At 40.5% G+C, this 14,713-nt stretch overlaps 3 protein-coding genes across 4 annotated transcripts; all 3 read left to right on the top strand.

Moving 5' to 3' along the window:
- On the top strand, nt 1-6,219 carry LOC104778431 (serine/threonine-protein kinase BRI1-like 1). Of its 2 annotated transcripts, none has more exons than XM_010502876.2 (3): nt 1-139; nt 241-2,165; nt 4,162-6,219. In XM_010502876.2, the coding sequence occupies exons 2-3, from the start codon at nt 386-388 to the stop codon at nt 5,889-5,891; spliced, it is 3,510 nt and encodes a 1,169-aa protein (XP_010501178.1). In that variant the 5' UTR covers nt 1-139; nt 241-385; the 3' UTR covers nt 5,892-6,219. The 2 variants fall into 2 exon arrangements, with proteins under 2 accessions (XP_010501178.1, XP_010501177.1); XM_010502875.2 differs by having other exon boundaries at nt 241-2,645; nt 4,642-6,219.
- LOC104779377 (probable WRKY transcription factor 10) lies at nt 9,458-11,827 on the top strand. The gene is made up of 6 exons (XM_019241154.1): nt 9,458-9,826; nt 10,331-10,469; nt 10,561-10,839; nt 10,912-10,945; nt 11,031-11,186; nt 11,365-11,827. The coding sequence occupies exons 1-6, from the start codon at nt 9,458-9,460 to the stop codon at nt 11,825-11,827; spliced, it is 1,440 nt and encodes a 479-aa protein (XP_019096699.1).
- Nucleotides 12,185-14,713, top strand: LOC104778430 (F-box protein At-B-like). Its single transcript, XM_010502874.2, has 4 exons — nt 12,185-12,423; nt 12,514-12,719; nt 13,002-13,092; nt 13,187-14,713. The coding sequence occupies exons 1-4, from the start codon at nt 12,274-12,276 to the stop codon at nt 14,558-14,560; spliced, it is 1,821 nt and encodes a 606-aa protein (XP_010501176.1). The 5' UTR covers nt 12,185-12,273; the 3' UTR covers nt 14,561-14,713.

The following is a 14,713-nucleotide window of genomic DNA, read 5'->3' as shown; positions in this document are numbered from 1 at the left end:
TGAATCCGACCATCTCTGCAACATCGTACTTGAGCAGAAACCGTATCTATAAAACGACCTCTGTTGTCTTCTTCATCAGCGAAACTCTGTCTCCTTCAGTCACCGTCAACCTTAGTTTCTACTCTTCTTCTTGAACAAGGTTCCGTATTCAGAATCGACTTTTTCATTAATAAAGATTGCTTTTTTTTTTTTTTTTGTTGCTATTCTGAGAAAGCTTACTCTGTTTTATTTTTTCTTCAGAGCACAGTGGAGAAGATTAAACTTTTTTTTTTTGGGTTCATTCATGTCCGTAAAAGAAGATCCTTACTCCTTTGAGATATCCAATTCAAACTCCTTGGAGTCTCATCCTCCATAAGGAATTTAATCGAACACTTTGGTGTGCCAAATGAAGCAAAAATGGCTGCTTGTGTTGATCCTCTGTTTCTTTACAACTTCTCTTGTGATGGGCTTTCATGGAAAACACCTAATCAACTCCGACTTGGACGAAACTGCTCTTTTAATGGCGTTCAAGCAATTCTCTGTAAAATCTGATCCCAGTAACGTTCTCGGTAACTGGAAATACGAGTCCGGTCGTGGTTCATGTTCTTGGCGAGGCGTTTCTTGCTCTGACGACGGTCGTATCGTTGGATTAGATCTCCGAAACGGTGGGCTCACCGGAACCCTGAACCTAGTTAACCTCACAGCGTTGCCTAATCTACAGAATCTTTACCTGCAAGGAAACTATTTCTCCTCGTCCTCTGTAGGACACTCGTCTGGTTCCGATTGTTATCTTCAAGCTCTGGATTTGTCTTCGAACTCGATCTCAGACTATTCGACGGTGGGTTACGTTTTCTCGAGATGTTCGAATCTGGTTTCAGTGAATTTCTCAAACAACAAGCTCGCCGGAAAATTAGGGTTTGCTCCGTCGTCGTCTTTAAAGAGCTTGACGACTGTTGATCTCTCTTACAATATCTTATCGGAAAAGATCCCGGAGAGTTTTATCTCTGATTTTCCGGCGTCGTTGAAGTATCTCGATCTCACTCACAACAACTTATCCGGCGATTTCTCCGATTTAAGTTTCGGGATCTGTGGGAATCTCACCTTCTTGAGTCTATCACAGAACAATATCTCCGGCGATAAGTTCCCGATTACTCTACCGAACTGCGAATACCTCGAGACGTTGAACATATCTCGGAACAATCTCGCCGGAAAAATCCCCGGCGGAGAATACTGGGGAGGTTTTCAGAACCTGAAACAGCTCTCTCTAGCTCACAACCGTTTCTCCGGCGAAATCCCACCGGAGCTTTCTCTACTCTGCAAAACACTAGAGGTTCTTGATCTCTCCGGAAACGCTCTCTCCGGCGAGCTTCCTCCACAGTTCGCCGCCTGCGTCTCGTTACAGAACCTTAACCTCGGAAACAACTACCTCTCCGGCGATTTCTTAAGCACCGTCGTGAGTAAAATCACCGGAATCACTTACCTATACGTTGCTTACAACAACATCTCAGGCTCTGTTCCGTTATCACTCACCAACTGTTCGAATCTTCGTGTTCTTGATTTAAGCTCAAATGGTTTCACCGGAGATGTACCGTCTGGTTTCTGCTCTCTGCAAAGCTCGCCGGTTCTTGAAAAGATTCTCATAGCCAACAATTACCTCTCGGGAACAGTTCCTATGGAGCTTGGTAGATGCAAGAGCTTGAAGACGATTGATCTCAGCTTCAACGAGCTTACTGGTCCGATCCCGAAAGAGATATGGATGTTGCCGAATCTGTCGGATTTGGTTATGTGGGCGAACAATCTCACTGGAAGTATCCCTGAAGGTGTTTGTGTTAAAGGTGGAAATTTGGAAACTCTCATCCTCAACAACAATCTCTTAACCGGCTCTATCCCTGAGTCGATTTCGAGATGCACCAACATGATCTGGATCTCTCTTTCAAGCAACCGTCTCACCGGGACAATCCCTAGCGGAATCGGTAATCTTTCCAAGTTAGCAATCTTGCAGCTTGGGAACAATTCTTTGTCCGGGAACGTTCCACGCCAGCTAGGGAACTGCAAGAGCTTGATTTGGCTTGATCTGAACAGCAACAGTCTAACTGGGGACCTCCCGGGTGAGTTGGCTAGCCAGGCCGGGTTAGTGATGCCAGGGAGTGTTTCAGGTAAACAGTTTGCGTTTGTGAGGAACGAAGGCGGAACAGACTGCAGAGGTGCAGGGGGATTAGTAGAGTTTGAAGGCATTCGTGCGGAGCGATTAGAGCGGTTTCCAATGGTTCATTCGTGTCCTGCGACAAGAATATACTCAGGCATGACAATGTACACGTTCTCAGCTAACGGAAGCATGATCTACTTTGACATCTCATACAATGGGGTTTCAGGTTTTATACCTCCTGGTTATGGTAACATGGGCTATCTCCAGGTCTTGAATCTGGGACATAACCGGATAACCGGAACCATCCCGGATAGTCTTGGAGGATTGAAAGCGATTGGTGTTCTTGATCTATCTCACAACGATCTTCAAGGCTACTTACCTGGATCGCTGGGATCGCTTTCTTTCCTCAGTGATCTTGATGTCTCTAACAACAACCTCACCGGTCCAATCCCATTTGGAGGTCAGCTTACAACATTCCCTGTCTCAAGATACGCAAACAACTCTGGCCTCTGTGGCGTTCCTTTGCGTCCGTGCGGTTCAGCTNCTCTCTCTAGCTCACAACCGTTTCTCCGGCGAAATCCCACCGGAGCTTTCTCTACTCTGCAAAACACTAGAGGTTCTTGATCTCTCCGGAAACGCTCTCTCCGGCGAGCTTCCTCCACAGTTCGCCGCCTGCGTCTCGTTACAGAACCTTAACCTCGGAAACAACTACCTCTCCGGCGATTTCTTAAGCACCGTCGTGAGTAAAATCACCGGAATCACTTACCTATACGTTGCTTACAACAACATCTCAGGCTCTGTTCCGTTATCACTCACCAACTGTTCGAATCTTCGTGTTCTTGATTTAAGCTCAAATGGTTTCACCGGAAACGTACCGTCTGGTTTCTGCTCTCTGCAAAGCTCGCCGGTTCTTGAAAAGATTCTCATAGCCAACAATTACCTCTCGGGAACAGTTCCTATGGAGCTTGGTAGATGCAAGAGCTTGAAGACGATTGATCTCAGCTTCAACGAGCTTACTGGTCCGATCCCGAAAGAGATATGGATGTTGCCGAATCTGTCGGATTTGGTTATGTGGGCGAACAATCTCACTGGAAGTATCCCTGAAGGTGTTTGTGTTAAAGGTGGAAACTTGGAAACTCTCATCCTCAACAACAATCTCTTAACCGGCTCTATCCCTGAGTCGATTTCGAGATGCACCAACATGATCTGGATCTCTCTTTCAAGCAACCGTCTCACCGGGACAATCCCTAGCGGAATCGGTAATCTTTCCAAGTTAGCAATCTTGCAGCTTGGGAACAATTCTTTGTCCGGGAACGTTCCACGCCAGCTAGGGAACTGCAAGAGCTTGATTTGGCTTGATCTGAACAGCAACAGTCTAACTGGGGACCTCCCGGGTGAGTTGGCTAGCCAGGCCGGGTTAGTGATGCCAGGGAGTGTTTCAGGTAAACAGTTTGCGTTTGTGAGGAACGAAGGCGGAACAGACTGCAGAGGTGCAGGGGGATTAGTAGAGTTTGAAGGCATTCGTGCGGAGCGATTAGAGCGGTTTCCAATGGTTCATTCGTGTCCTGCGACAAGAATATACTCAGGCATGACAATGTACACGTTCTCAGCTAACGGAAGCATGATCTACTTTGACATCTCATACAATGGGGTTTCAGGTTTTATACCTCCTGGTTATGGTAACATGGGCTATCTCCAGGTCTTGAATCTGGGACATAACCGGATAACCGGAACCATCCCGGATAGTCTTGGAGGATTGAAAGCGATTGGTGTTCTTGATCTATCTCACAACGATCTTCAAGGCTACTTACCTGGATCGCTGGGATCGCTTTCTTTCCTCAGTGATCTTGATGTCTCTAACAACAACCTCACCGGTCCAATCCCATTTGGAGGTCAGCTTACAACATTCCCTGTCTCAAGATACGCAAACAACTCTGGCCTCTGTGGCGTTCCTTTGCGTCCGTGCGGTTCAGCTCCTCGGCGGCCCATTACCTCCCGTGTCCATGCCAAGAAGCAAACTGTTGCAACCGNCGAAGGCGGAACAGACTGCAGAGGTGCAGGGGGATTAGTAGAGTTTGAAGGCATTCGTGCGGAGCGATTAGAGCGGTTTCCAATGGTTCATTCGTGTCCTGCGACAAGAATATACTCAGGCATGACAATGTACACGTTCTCAGCTAACGGAAGCATGATCTACTTTGACATCTCATACAATGGGGTTTCAGGTTTTATACCTCCTGGTTATGGTAACATGGGCTATCTCCAGGTCTTGAATCTGGGACATAACCGGATAACCGGAACCATCCCGGATAGTCTTGGAGGATTGAAAGCGATTGGTGTTCTTGATCTATCTCACAACGATCTTCAAGGCTACTTACCTGGATCGCTGGGATCGCTTTCTTTCCTCAGTGATCTTGATGTCTCTAACAACAACCTCACCGGTCCAATCCCATTTGGAGGTCAGCTTACAACATTCCCTGTCTCAAGATACGCAAACAACTCTGGCCTCTGTGGCGTTCCTTTGCGTCCGTGCGGTTCAGCTCCTCGGCGGCCCATTACCTCCCGTGTCCATGCCAAGAAGCAAACTGTTGCAACCGCTGTGATTGCTGGAATCGCGTTTTCTTTCATGTGCCTTGTGATGCTAATCATGGCGCTTTACAAGGTGAGGAAAGTTCAGAAGAAGGAACAGAAGAGGGACAAATACATTGAGAGCCTTCCAACTTCCGGAAGTTGCAGCTGGAAGCTCTCTAGTGTTCCTGAACCGCTTAGCATTAACGTTGCTACGTTCGAAAAGCCTCTGAGAAAGCTCACTTTCGCGCATCTTCTTGAAGCTACAAACGGGTTTAGCGCAGAGACTATGATCGGATCTGGTGGGTTTGGAGAAGTCTACAAAGCACAACTCAGAGACGGATCTGTTGTAGCAATCAAGAAGTTGATTTGGGTCACGGGACAAGGCGATAGAGAGTTCATGGCTGAGATGGAAACAATCGGAAAAATCAAACACAGAAACCTTGTTCCGCTTTTGGGATATTGCAAGGTTGGTGAAGAGAGGCTTCTTGTCTACGAATACATGAAATGGGGAAGCTTAGAAACCGTTCTTCACGAGAAATCATCCAAGAAAGGTGGAATATTTCTTAATTGGGCCGCAAGGAAGAAGATAGCAATTGGAGCTGCAAGAGGGCTAGCGTTTCTGCACCACAGCTGCATTCCTCACATAATCCACAGAGACATGAAATCGAGCAATGTTCTTCTAGATGAAGATTTCGAAGCACGTGTCTCGGACTTCGGGATGGCGAGGCTGGTCAGCGCTCTAGACACGCATCTGAGCGTGAGCACGCTCGCGGGTACACCAGGATACGTTCCACCGGAATATTACCAGAGTTTCCGGTGTACAGCCAAAGGGGATGTTTACAGCTACGGAGTGATACTTCTTGAGCTTCTATCCGGTAAGAAACCCATTGATCCAGGGGAGTTTGGGGAAGATAATAACCTAGTCGGGTGGGCAAAACAGCTCTATAGAGAGAAAAGAGGAACTGAGATTCTTGATCCGGAGCTTGTGACCGAGAAATCAGGCGATGTTGAGCTGTTTAATTACTTGAAGATCGCGTCTCAATGCTTGGATGATCGACCGTTTAAGCGGCCGACAATGATTCAAGTGATGGCAATGTTCAAAGAGCTTAAGGCTGACACAGAAGAAGACGAAAGTCTCGATGAGTTTTCGCTTAAGGAGACTCCGTTGGTGGAAGAGTCCCGAGATAAGGAGCCTTAGAGAGGACTGAGATTGCTTTGTCACTTGTTCCAAATTTTGGTGTCCAGTGTATATAACCGACGAAGCCTGAGAAAGACGGTATGATTGGGAAGATGAGGTACACATTGAAGAGTTATTGTCCGCAGCTGTTACTGTTAAGCTCTTCTGATTTGGCTGGGAGGGTTTTGCCTTTGGTTAACTTGCTTGTCAAACACGATAATAGAAGTTCCCTCACCTTTGTAAACCTTTGTACGTTTCCCAGTTAAGAAATTATTTGATCATGACGTTTACTTTCAGAACTATATTTTGTTAGAGTTAGCTCATTTAAAAGAATTTCCTTCATATCTTATTTCGTTTACCGTATCGTCCAAGCTGCTAGTACATTGATTTGAACATAATATCATATCACGCTTATCAAACATGTAGATTTCATAGTGTGTCTCTGTGTAACTGTATATAAAGTCTTTGATTCCCAATTCACGTTCTGAGTTAGCCGGCTTAAGTAAGAACTACACAACTAACCAGCATCTGTTTCAGGAAGGATCACAACTAACGGGCTATCATGGGCCGAGATTATAATGCCGTTATTGAGAGGCTGAGGGAGCCTCATACTTAGGGTCCAGCTCACCCAAGTATAAGATTCTGTCATATGCACTATGCAGATACAGTTGTAGGAAAAGGAAACACTGCCATTGACTACTAATGATCGTAGCATATATGAAACCTTGCACTTCTATACAAGATTAGCTTTAGCTTCTCTTCTCTAGCCGAACCAATTAACTAGAAGATCGATCAACGGCTCCAAAGCATATTTTTTCATGGGGAATAAAATCATATTAAGTTGATTTAAAACATTATCAAAAGGGAGATACAAGAAATAGAGGTATCAAACCTAAGACCTTAAGATTAGCATAGAACAACTTCTACGAATTATATAAAACCCAAAAAAAAAAAGAGGAAAAAACTTCTATCAATTAACCTAGAAACATAGTATTTGCTTTAGCTATTCATCAAATTTATAATAGCCAAAAGAAATTGATTTATAATATAAATTGGTCCTAAAGAAAAAGAATCTATTCCTAAATCCTTCTTCTTATTTAGTTACTAGTTGTGGGTAATTTTTTTAATAGACCAACGGTGGATGGGCAATGCATAGGATAGGTCATGCTGACATGCATGCACTTGCTTATGGCTATTTAAAGAAATCAATCTTTCTTATAAATTTATTCATTTCCCATTTTCCTTGGTCAACATTTGGATTATATTTATGTAATTTCCATATTTGTAGTACCGACTTAATAGAAACTGAACCAAAAATAACCAAAATGTTTTTGTTGACAATATGATCAAATCGGTCGAATCCCTAATACTTATTCATATGAAGTAGATCTTAATAGTTTTAATCCAACTAGAGTTTAGTACTAAGCATCACTTTGAAAAATGAGTAATACTCTAGATCTTTTTGCTCACCCTCTTTTGTTTTAAGTTTTAAGCAATAAAAATGCACCATGCCATACTATATATAAATCAAAATTTAAATTTAAATAAATAAAACATATTAAAACAAAAATTATTAACAAAAATATTAATTTTGTTGAACCCAAATTAACATATAATCTCGTTCAATTATAAAATATAAACCCTAATTCTCTTTTTTGTAAACTCAAACCGACATATAAACTGGTTTAATATTATAAAATCTAAACGTTAATTCTTCTCAATAAACTCAAACTGACATATAATCTCGTTTAATTGTAAAATATAAATTATAATATTTTTTATAAAGTCAAACCGATACATAATCTCGTTTGATTGTAAACCATAATCGTCATTTATCAACTTAAACCGACATAAAATTTCGTTTAATTGTAAAACCTAAAACTTAAATCTTTATTTGTAAGTTAAAACCAACATATAATTTTGTTTAATTGAAAACTGAAATCATAATCACCTTATATAAATTCAAACTGATATTTAAACTCATTTAATGAAAAGTCTACAGATTTTGTTTTTTTTCATTTGTTTTATTTTTATGATTTTAATTTTGATTTAAAATATATATATAGTTTTACATGGCATGTTATTGTATTTTGATTGGCTAATTAAGAGGGGGTGAATCCAAATATATTTTTAAAAAATTTAGTAGTATCTTTTATATTTATATAAAAATTGACTGGACTATTCAATGAGGTTTAAACTTTAAAACACTATTTTATAATATAAATAAATAATTATATCAAAAAAGACAATCGTTCTAAAGCAAAATGTATAGTTTAACTGATTTATATTTAAGTATAAATTATTTTTTGTTATTTTTTGGAAAAAATAATTTACTAGATATAAGACTGTGATAATATTGGGAAGTGTCTTTAGTCAAGTGATTACATATACCACCTCTGCGACCGATTTCATTTGAGTTCGACTCCACTAAGTCGTGTTACTCCGCGTAGTTGGGATTGGCTATGAATCGGATATTGTCGATTCAATGATAACAAAAAAAACCATGGTAATATTTATACTTATTATATTAATAACATTACTTGAATGCATCAATATTAATATAAAACCAAAACTAATAAGAACTGATTGATAGATGAATACTTTTTTTAATATGGTCTAAAAGAATTAAAATATACATATGTTTATGTTAATTTCTGAACTATTAGATTTAATAAATATAAGATCACGGTGATACTCAATTTAGTTTAGCTCCGCTATATTAAATAACATTGGTTGGATTTGATGTTTCAGATACATATAGATAATTCTATTTAAAACGGTTATTGTTAATAGGATTTAGATTGATTGGACATGCTCAAATAGAAACTTTCATTTGGGTAATGCGGTGCATGATCGGACATAACCTTAGAGATGTGGCATTCTATATAAACTGTTTAGACTTGGTAAAGATAATGTATTTTCCTTCGCACTGGCCAGCTTTCTCGGCGTACTTAGACGACATCAAGGTAGATAGGGTAGAATTTTTGACTTTCTCATTATCTCTTATCTCTAGAAACACAAATGTATAGTGTGGATTCTCTGGCACGCCAAGCTCGTACCTCTCTGCATCATGTTTTGTATATAAACAATTTCCCACTAAATTGGCTCGTTTGAGCTAATCTTTTGTCGAAAACAAAAAAGATTTAGATTGACATGGACATTAGAATTCAGTGTTTTATTATAAAATTTAGTTTAGTCTACTATTTAGCAGATGATGATAAACCCATTACCTCTCCAAAAAAAGAAAAAAATAAAAAAGAGGTAGAAAATAGAAATAAGAAAAAACACATTAGGGATTATTATACTTGGATGACGAAAGTTTGACCAGTTAAAAGTGTTACCAAAATAATTTGGCTACGAAGTTTTATTATATAAGACCACTAACTTCCTCCTATGTGTAACGCATCCCCTTGTGTATTCTTCTTCTTAGTTTTCTGCTTCCTCTCAAGAAAAGGTTTCTCCTTTTTACATCCAAAAACCTTTTCATTAATTTACAAATCCTTTTTTTTTTATTATTCTAAATTTCATAAAAATTTCAGTTTTACATTAACACTGTATTTCTTGAAATCTTATAGATTTTTCCAAAAATGAGTGATTGTGATGGCAACTTCGTGGAAATGACGTCGTGTTGGGCTCCACTGTCCACTCCTAGCCCAAGAACGATACTGGCGATGATGGGTCAAACCAACGATGGTCTGAATCCAATCTCTGAGATCTTCCCTCAAACCAACTTACCAAGAGACCATGCTGATCAGTCCGGACAAAGACCTGGTCTCGGCGAGAGATTAGCTGCAAAAGTAGGACTTAATCTTCCCAGACTCGACATAGAAAACAGAAGTCCTTTGGATGCATTTTTCAGGAGCGCGGCTGCTCCTTCTCCTATCGGTGCAATCCCCCCAGGATTTAGCCCATCAACACTGTTGCAATCTCCCAAAATGGTCACTGATTCATCACAGGTACGTAGGAATATGTCTTTTGCGTTTATGATAATCAATTAAATGAATATAATTATATCATAAAAATAGTTAAAATGAATCCGTGATTGAATCATTATTTGGGAATATTTTTATATATGTTATTTCAATTTTATTTATATATATATATATATATTACTATCTATATATTGGTAAACAAAGAATCTTTTATTTCCTTTTGTTTACGTTTTAAAAATATTTCATACCCATTTGCGTTTACAACTAAGAAATGTTTGGTTCATGAATCTTGTTGTCCCAGACTGGTTTATTTGACTGAATGTATATCATTCGGATAGATTTTGAAATGTACCATCTAAACTTTTATTGCATTTCATATATAAGAAGGTTTCAAATGTTTTTATTTTTTAAACTTTGTTACATATTTACATATATATAATTAATAAGGTTGAAATCATCGGAAACTTAGACTCAAAAGTCAAATCACAAACCCTAACTGTAATTGTCTTTTGTGCCTTCTTATACCAGATAATTCCTCAGTCTTTAGCCACAAATTACAGACCTGAAGAGATGGTAAAACCTTCCGGTGAAGACAATGCAACGGCGATGATATTCAACAACGATCTTCCTTATCAATCTATAAATGTTGATCAGCCTCCTCTAGACGGTAATAGATTTTCTTTTGTCTCAACTGTGCTTCCATTTTCTATTTTATGAATCTTTAATTTATTTGTTTGTATTTTTTACACGTGAGACAGTTTTTGATGACATTCTAACGGAAGAGTCAATTTATATGCCACCTTATGAATCTCATGTTGAGCGCCCAATTGGTGCTCCGGTTGTCCCTTCCTCTGAACCTGAGTTCGTTGGCGATACCAATGTCAACTTCAACTCCATTTTGGAGAGTCAGAGCGAGGATGAAAACGAAGATGAAACAGACTTCGAAGATGAAGATGAAGATGAAGATGAAGATGAAGATGAAGATGAAGATGAAGAGGAACAGGAAGAGGAAGAGGAACATGAAGATGAAGAGGAACAGGAAGAGGACGAGGAACAGGAAGAGGACGAGGAACAGGAAGAGGTTGATCATGTTGACGACTTTGCTGACTTTGATGATGCAGCACCTCCATCTCCGAAGAGAAGGTTCCAACAAAAGTGATTAATTAACATCGTAATTTATAATAACTAAACATCTATATAAGCTAAACCATTGCATAAACTCTTGCAGGCGATTTGAGGTATCCTCAAACATGATTGGAGCTACAAGAACAAGCAAGGCACAAAGGATCATACTTCAGATGGAAAGCGATGAAGATAATCCAGAAGATGGCTTTCGCTGGAGAAAATACGGACAGAAGGTTGTCAAAGGAAATCCTAATCCTAGGTTGTTCTTTCCCCCACCATCTTCTTTGTCTCTTGTCAATAGTGATCACTTGGACTTTTTTTATTTTATTCGTAACGACTTAATTTGTTTGATATATATATATATATATACGTTTTAGTTAAACCAAATTAATATGTATATTTTTTTTTTGTATGTTGTATATATATGTTAATCGCAGGAGTTACTTCAAATGCACAGTCAATGGATGCAACGTGAAGAAACATGTGGAGAGAGGAGCAGACGATTTTAAGATACTTGTGACTTCGTACGATGGTATTCACAACCATCCTCCCCCACCTACACGTAGTAGACTCACTTCCGGTCCAAGGAATCGGTCTGGTATAACAATGTCTCAAAATCATGGCAATCGAACCAGTCGGGCTCCTGTTCCGTCTTCTTCAGTCATCACATCTATGGAGATGATGCCTATCACTTCGTTTACTCCACAAGTTGATCTGACTCGGGTTTATAAGACCGGACTCTCTAAACTGCCGAACATACCAGCTTATCAGAATCCCGATTATACGTACCAAAATGCAGATGAACAGATAATAAATGTGGCACATGATGATGGTTCAGGGATATACGGTGGGATCATGCATCGTCTATTTACTGGTTTTGGTATGAACTTTGACTTGTAAACCGGTTTTTTTTTTTTTAATTTTGATCTGCAGTGAAAAACTATTAAAAAAAAAAAACTATGTACTCATCATCAGCTTAATTTTAATTTATCCATCAATAAATACTTTTATATTTTTGACTGAATTAGTTTCTAACAGTTAGAGATGGTTATTATTTGGAAAATGAGTGGTCATGTAATAGTTTCCACAAGAAAAAGAAAAAAAACTAACCATGATTAATCCGAACCGAAGTTCAAACTGAACCGGATTACTGTATCTAAACCGATCGTAACTGACCCGGACAAGTCGGGTAAGGATAGGAATAATCCTGCGTCCAAACATCACCTTTCGTCTTTTGATTCGTGTCAACGGCTCAAAAGGGGAAGAAAGATTGAAAAGAACGTATAGCAACTGGAGAGATTCTGGAAATTGAATTGAAGAGGAAGAAGAGAATTCACCATTCACCCATGGAGGAAGTGACTAGATCCGTGTTAGCGGAGGAGATTCTGAAGCGTTTAGATCTGGAGAATCTCTGTTCCGTCGCCTGCGTTTCCACCACCCTCCGCTCCGCCGTTGTCTCCGGCGTCCTCCCTTCTCTTACCTCTCTCGATCTCTCTGTGAGTTTCCGTCCGATTCACTGAAATTTTGTTGGAGATCGTCTTTCTTCGGAAAAGAGAGATTTGAATTTTATCGAATTCTGTTTCTAGGTTTTGTCTCCGGACGAAGAGACTCTGAATCACGTGATGCGTGGTTGTATCGGGCTTAGTAGCTTAACTCTGAACTGTCTCCGCCTTAACGCTGCTTCTGTGCGTGGGGTTCTTGGCCCACATCTCCGGGAACTTCACTTGCTCAGGTGTTCACTTCTATCCTCCACCGTCCTCACTTCCATTGGCAGCCTCTGCCCAAATCTCCGGTATTGATTCCGTCTTCCCCCATGAACTTTTCAATAAGGTGCCTCAATGAGAATTCTCTCGTGCTTTTGCTCCATGTTTGTTTCTGAAAAAGGGAGACAATTTGACGAAAAGTCTGGTTATTTATCACTTCATTAACAGGATTGAATCCTCTGTGTTTCCATATTTGGGGTTAGCTATGGCTTTTGTTTATCACTCTTTCTCGATGATCAGAAGCATTGAGTTTAGAGCTATATAGTTGAAGTTGTGATAGTGAGTAATTAACAGTTTTTTGTTTATGACAGGGTTCTTACCCTGGAAATGGCAGAATTGGATTCTCCTGCTGTGTTTCAGTCTAACTTGACGCAGATGCTGAACGGGTGTCCTTATCTGGAGGTAATTTGTTAAAAGCTTGCTGAGGCCATTGGTCAGAAGAAGCGAGAAAGTGTGAAAATTGAATTTGGGTTTTATATTCTTGTGATGCTTGCAGTCTCTGCAACTCAATATCCGAGGTATCCTAGTAGATGCCACAGCTTTCCACTCTGTTAGATTCTCCCTGCCAGAAACTCTCAAAGTTCTAAGGTTACAACCACTGCTTGAGTCTGAGGCAATTCTTCTCATGAACAGATTCAAAGTCACTGGAACTTGTTTATCTCAGGCTAACTATAGTGCCTTGCTTTCTCCTTCGCCTTCTTTTACTTTACAAAGCCTGTCTCTTGTGCTGGACTCGATTTCTGACAAGCTAATTATAGCTATCACAGGATCTCTCCCTCAACTTGTCAACCTGGACCTTGAAGACCGTCCTGAAAAAGAGCCATTTCCTGACAGTGACTTGACTTATACTGGGCTTCAGGCTCTGGGTTATTGTCAACAACTCACCAGCCTCTCTCTGGTTCGAACTTGTTACAACCGCAAGATATCATTCAAGAGGATAAACGATATGGGTATATTTCTTCTTTCCGAGGCTTGCAGGGGTTTAGAGTCAGTGAGACTTGGTGGGTTCCCAAAAGTCAGCGACGCTGGTTTTGCATCGCTCCTTCATTCATGTCGGAACTTGAAAAAGTTTGAAGTACGAGGTGCCTTCCTGTTGTCTGACTTGGCATTCCATGATGTCACAGGGTCTTCCTGTTCTCTTCAAGAGGTCAGACTCTCGACCTGCCCTCTCATAACCAGCGAAGCCGTGAAGAAACTGGGTTTGTGTGGCAATCTTGAGGTGCTCGACTTGGGAAGCTGCAAAAGTATATCAGATTCTTGCCTCAACTCTGTTTCCGCCCTCAGAAAGTTAACTTCTCTGAATCTCGCAGGAGCTGATGTAACCGACAGTGGCATGCTTGCACTTGGTAAGTCAGATGTTCCCATCACGCAACTGTCTCTCCGCGGCTGTAAGAGAGTCAGTGACAGGGGAATATCCCATCTGTTGAACAGTGAAGGATCAATCAGCAAAACATTATCAACACTTGATGTTGGTCACATGCCAGGAATCTCAGACAGAGCCATCTATACAATCACGCGTTATTGCAAGGCTTTAACAGAGCTAAGTATCAGAAGTTGCTTTCACGTAACAGATTCTTCGGTAGAGTCGCTGGCTACAAGGGAAAGACAAGCAGAGGGAGGAAGCAAACAATTGAGGAAGCTCAATGTCCATAACTGTGTGAGCTTGACGACTGGAGCATTGAGATGGCTCAGCAAGCCATCTTTCGCGGGTCTGCATTGGCTCGGATTGGGACAAACACGAATGGCTGGTCGAAAAGAGGCGGTCACAGCTACAATTTGTGGACAGAGGCCGTGGCTCACATTGTGCTTCGACGGGTGTGAGCTTGGATGCTATGATGGTTGGGAATTCCACACGCCACAACGCCACTGAAGTATTCATTGTCTCACTAGTTCATGTATTGTATAAAGTGGTTAAGAAACATGATTCAGTAGGATGTGTAATTTATTTGAACTTTTTCAAAATTTGATTGTAATTTGTAAACTAGTTTAAGTAATTTATCCCAGCTCTACTCATAGTGACGAA

The sequence above is a fragment of the Camelina sativa genome, chromosome 3 (genome assembly GCF_000633955.1).
Source record: "Camelina sativa cultivar DH55 chromosome 3, Cs, whole genome shotgun sequence".
Taxonomy (NCBI): Eukaryota; Viridiplantae; Streptophyta; class Magnoliopsida; order Brassicales; family Brassicaceae; genus Camelina; species Camelina sativa.
This window is presented reverse-complemented; position numbering and strand designations above follow the sequence as displayed.

Bases quoted from the DNA above. Each gene is read 5' to 3' on its own strand.
- LOC104778431 (XM_010502876.2), top strand. From the start codon at position 386: ATGAAGCAAAAATGGCTGCTTGTGTTGATCCTCTGTTTCTTTACAACT.
- LOC104779377 (XM_019241154.1), top strand. From the start codon at position 9,458: ATGAGTGATTGTGATGGCAACTTCGTGGAAATGACGTCGTGTTGGGCT. The intron at 10,840-10,911 runs AGGAAGAGGACG...ACTTTGCTGACT, and splicing joins ACATGAAGATGAAGAGGAAC to TTGATGATGCAGCACCTCCA. The intron at 10,946-11,030 runs GTTCCAACAAAA...AAACTCTTGCAG, and splicing joins CCTCCATCTCCGAAGAGAAG to GCGATTTGAGGTATCCTCAA.
- LOC104778430 (XM_010502874.2), top strand. From the start codon at position 12,274: ATGGAGGAAGTGACTAGATCCGTGTTAGCGGAGGAGATTCTGAAGCGT. The intron at 12,720-13,001 runs GTATTGATTCCG...TGTTTATGACAG, and splicing joins AGCCTCTGCCCAAATCTCCG to GGTTCTTACCCTGGAAATGG. The intron at 13,093-13,186 runs GTAATTTGTTAA...TGATGCTTGCAG, and splicing joins ACGGGTGTCCTTATCTGGAG to TCTCTGCAACTCAATATCCG.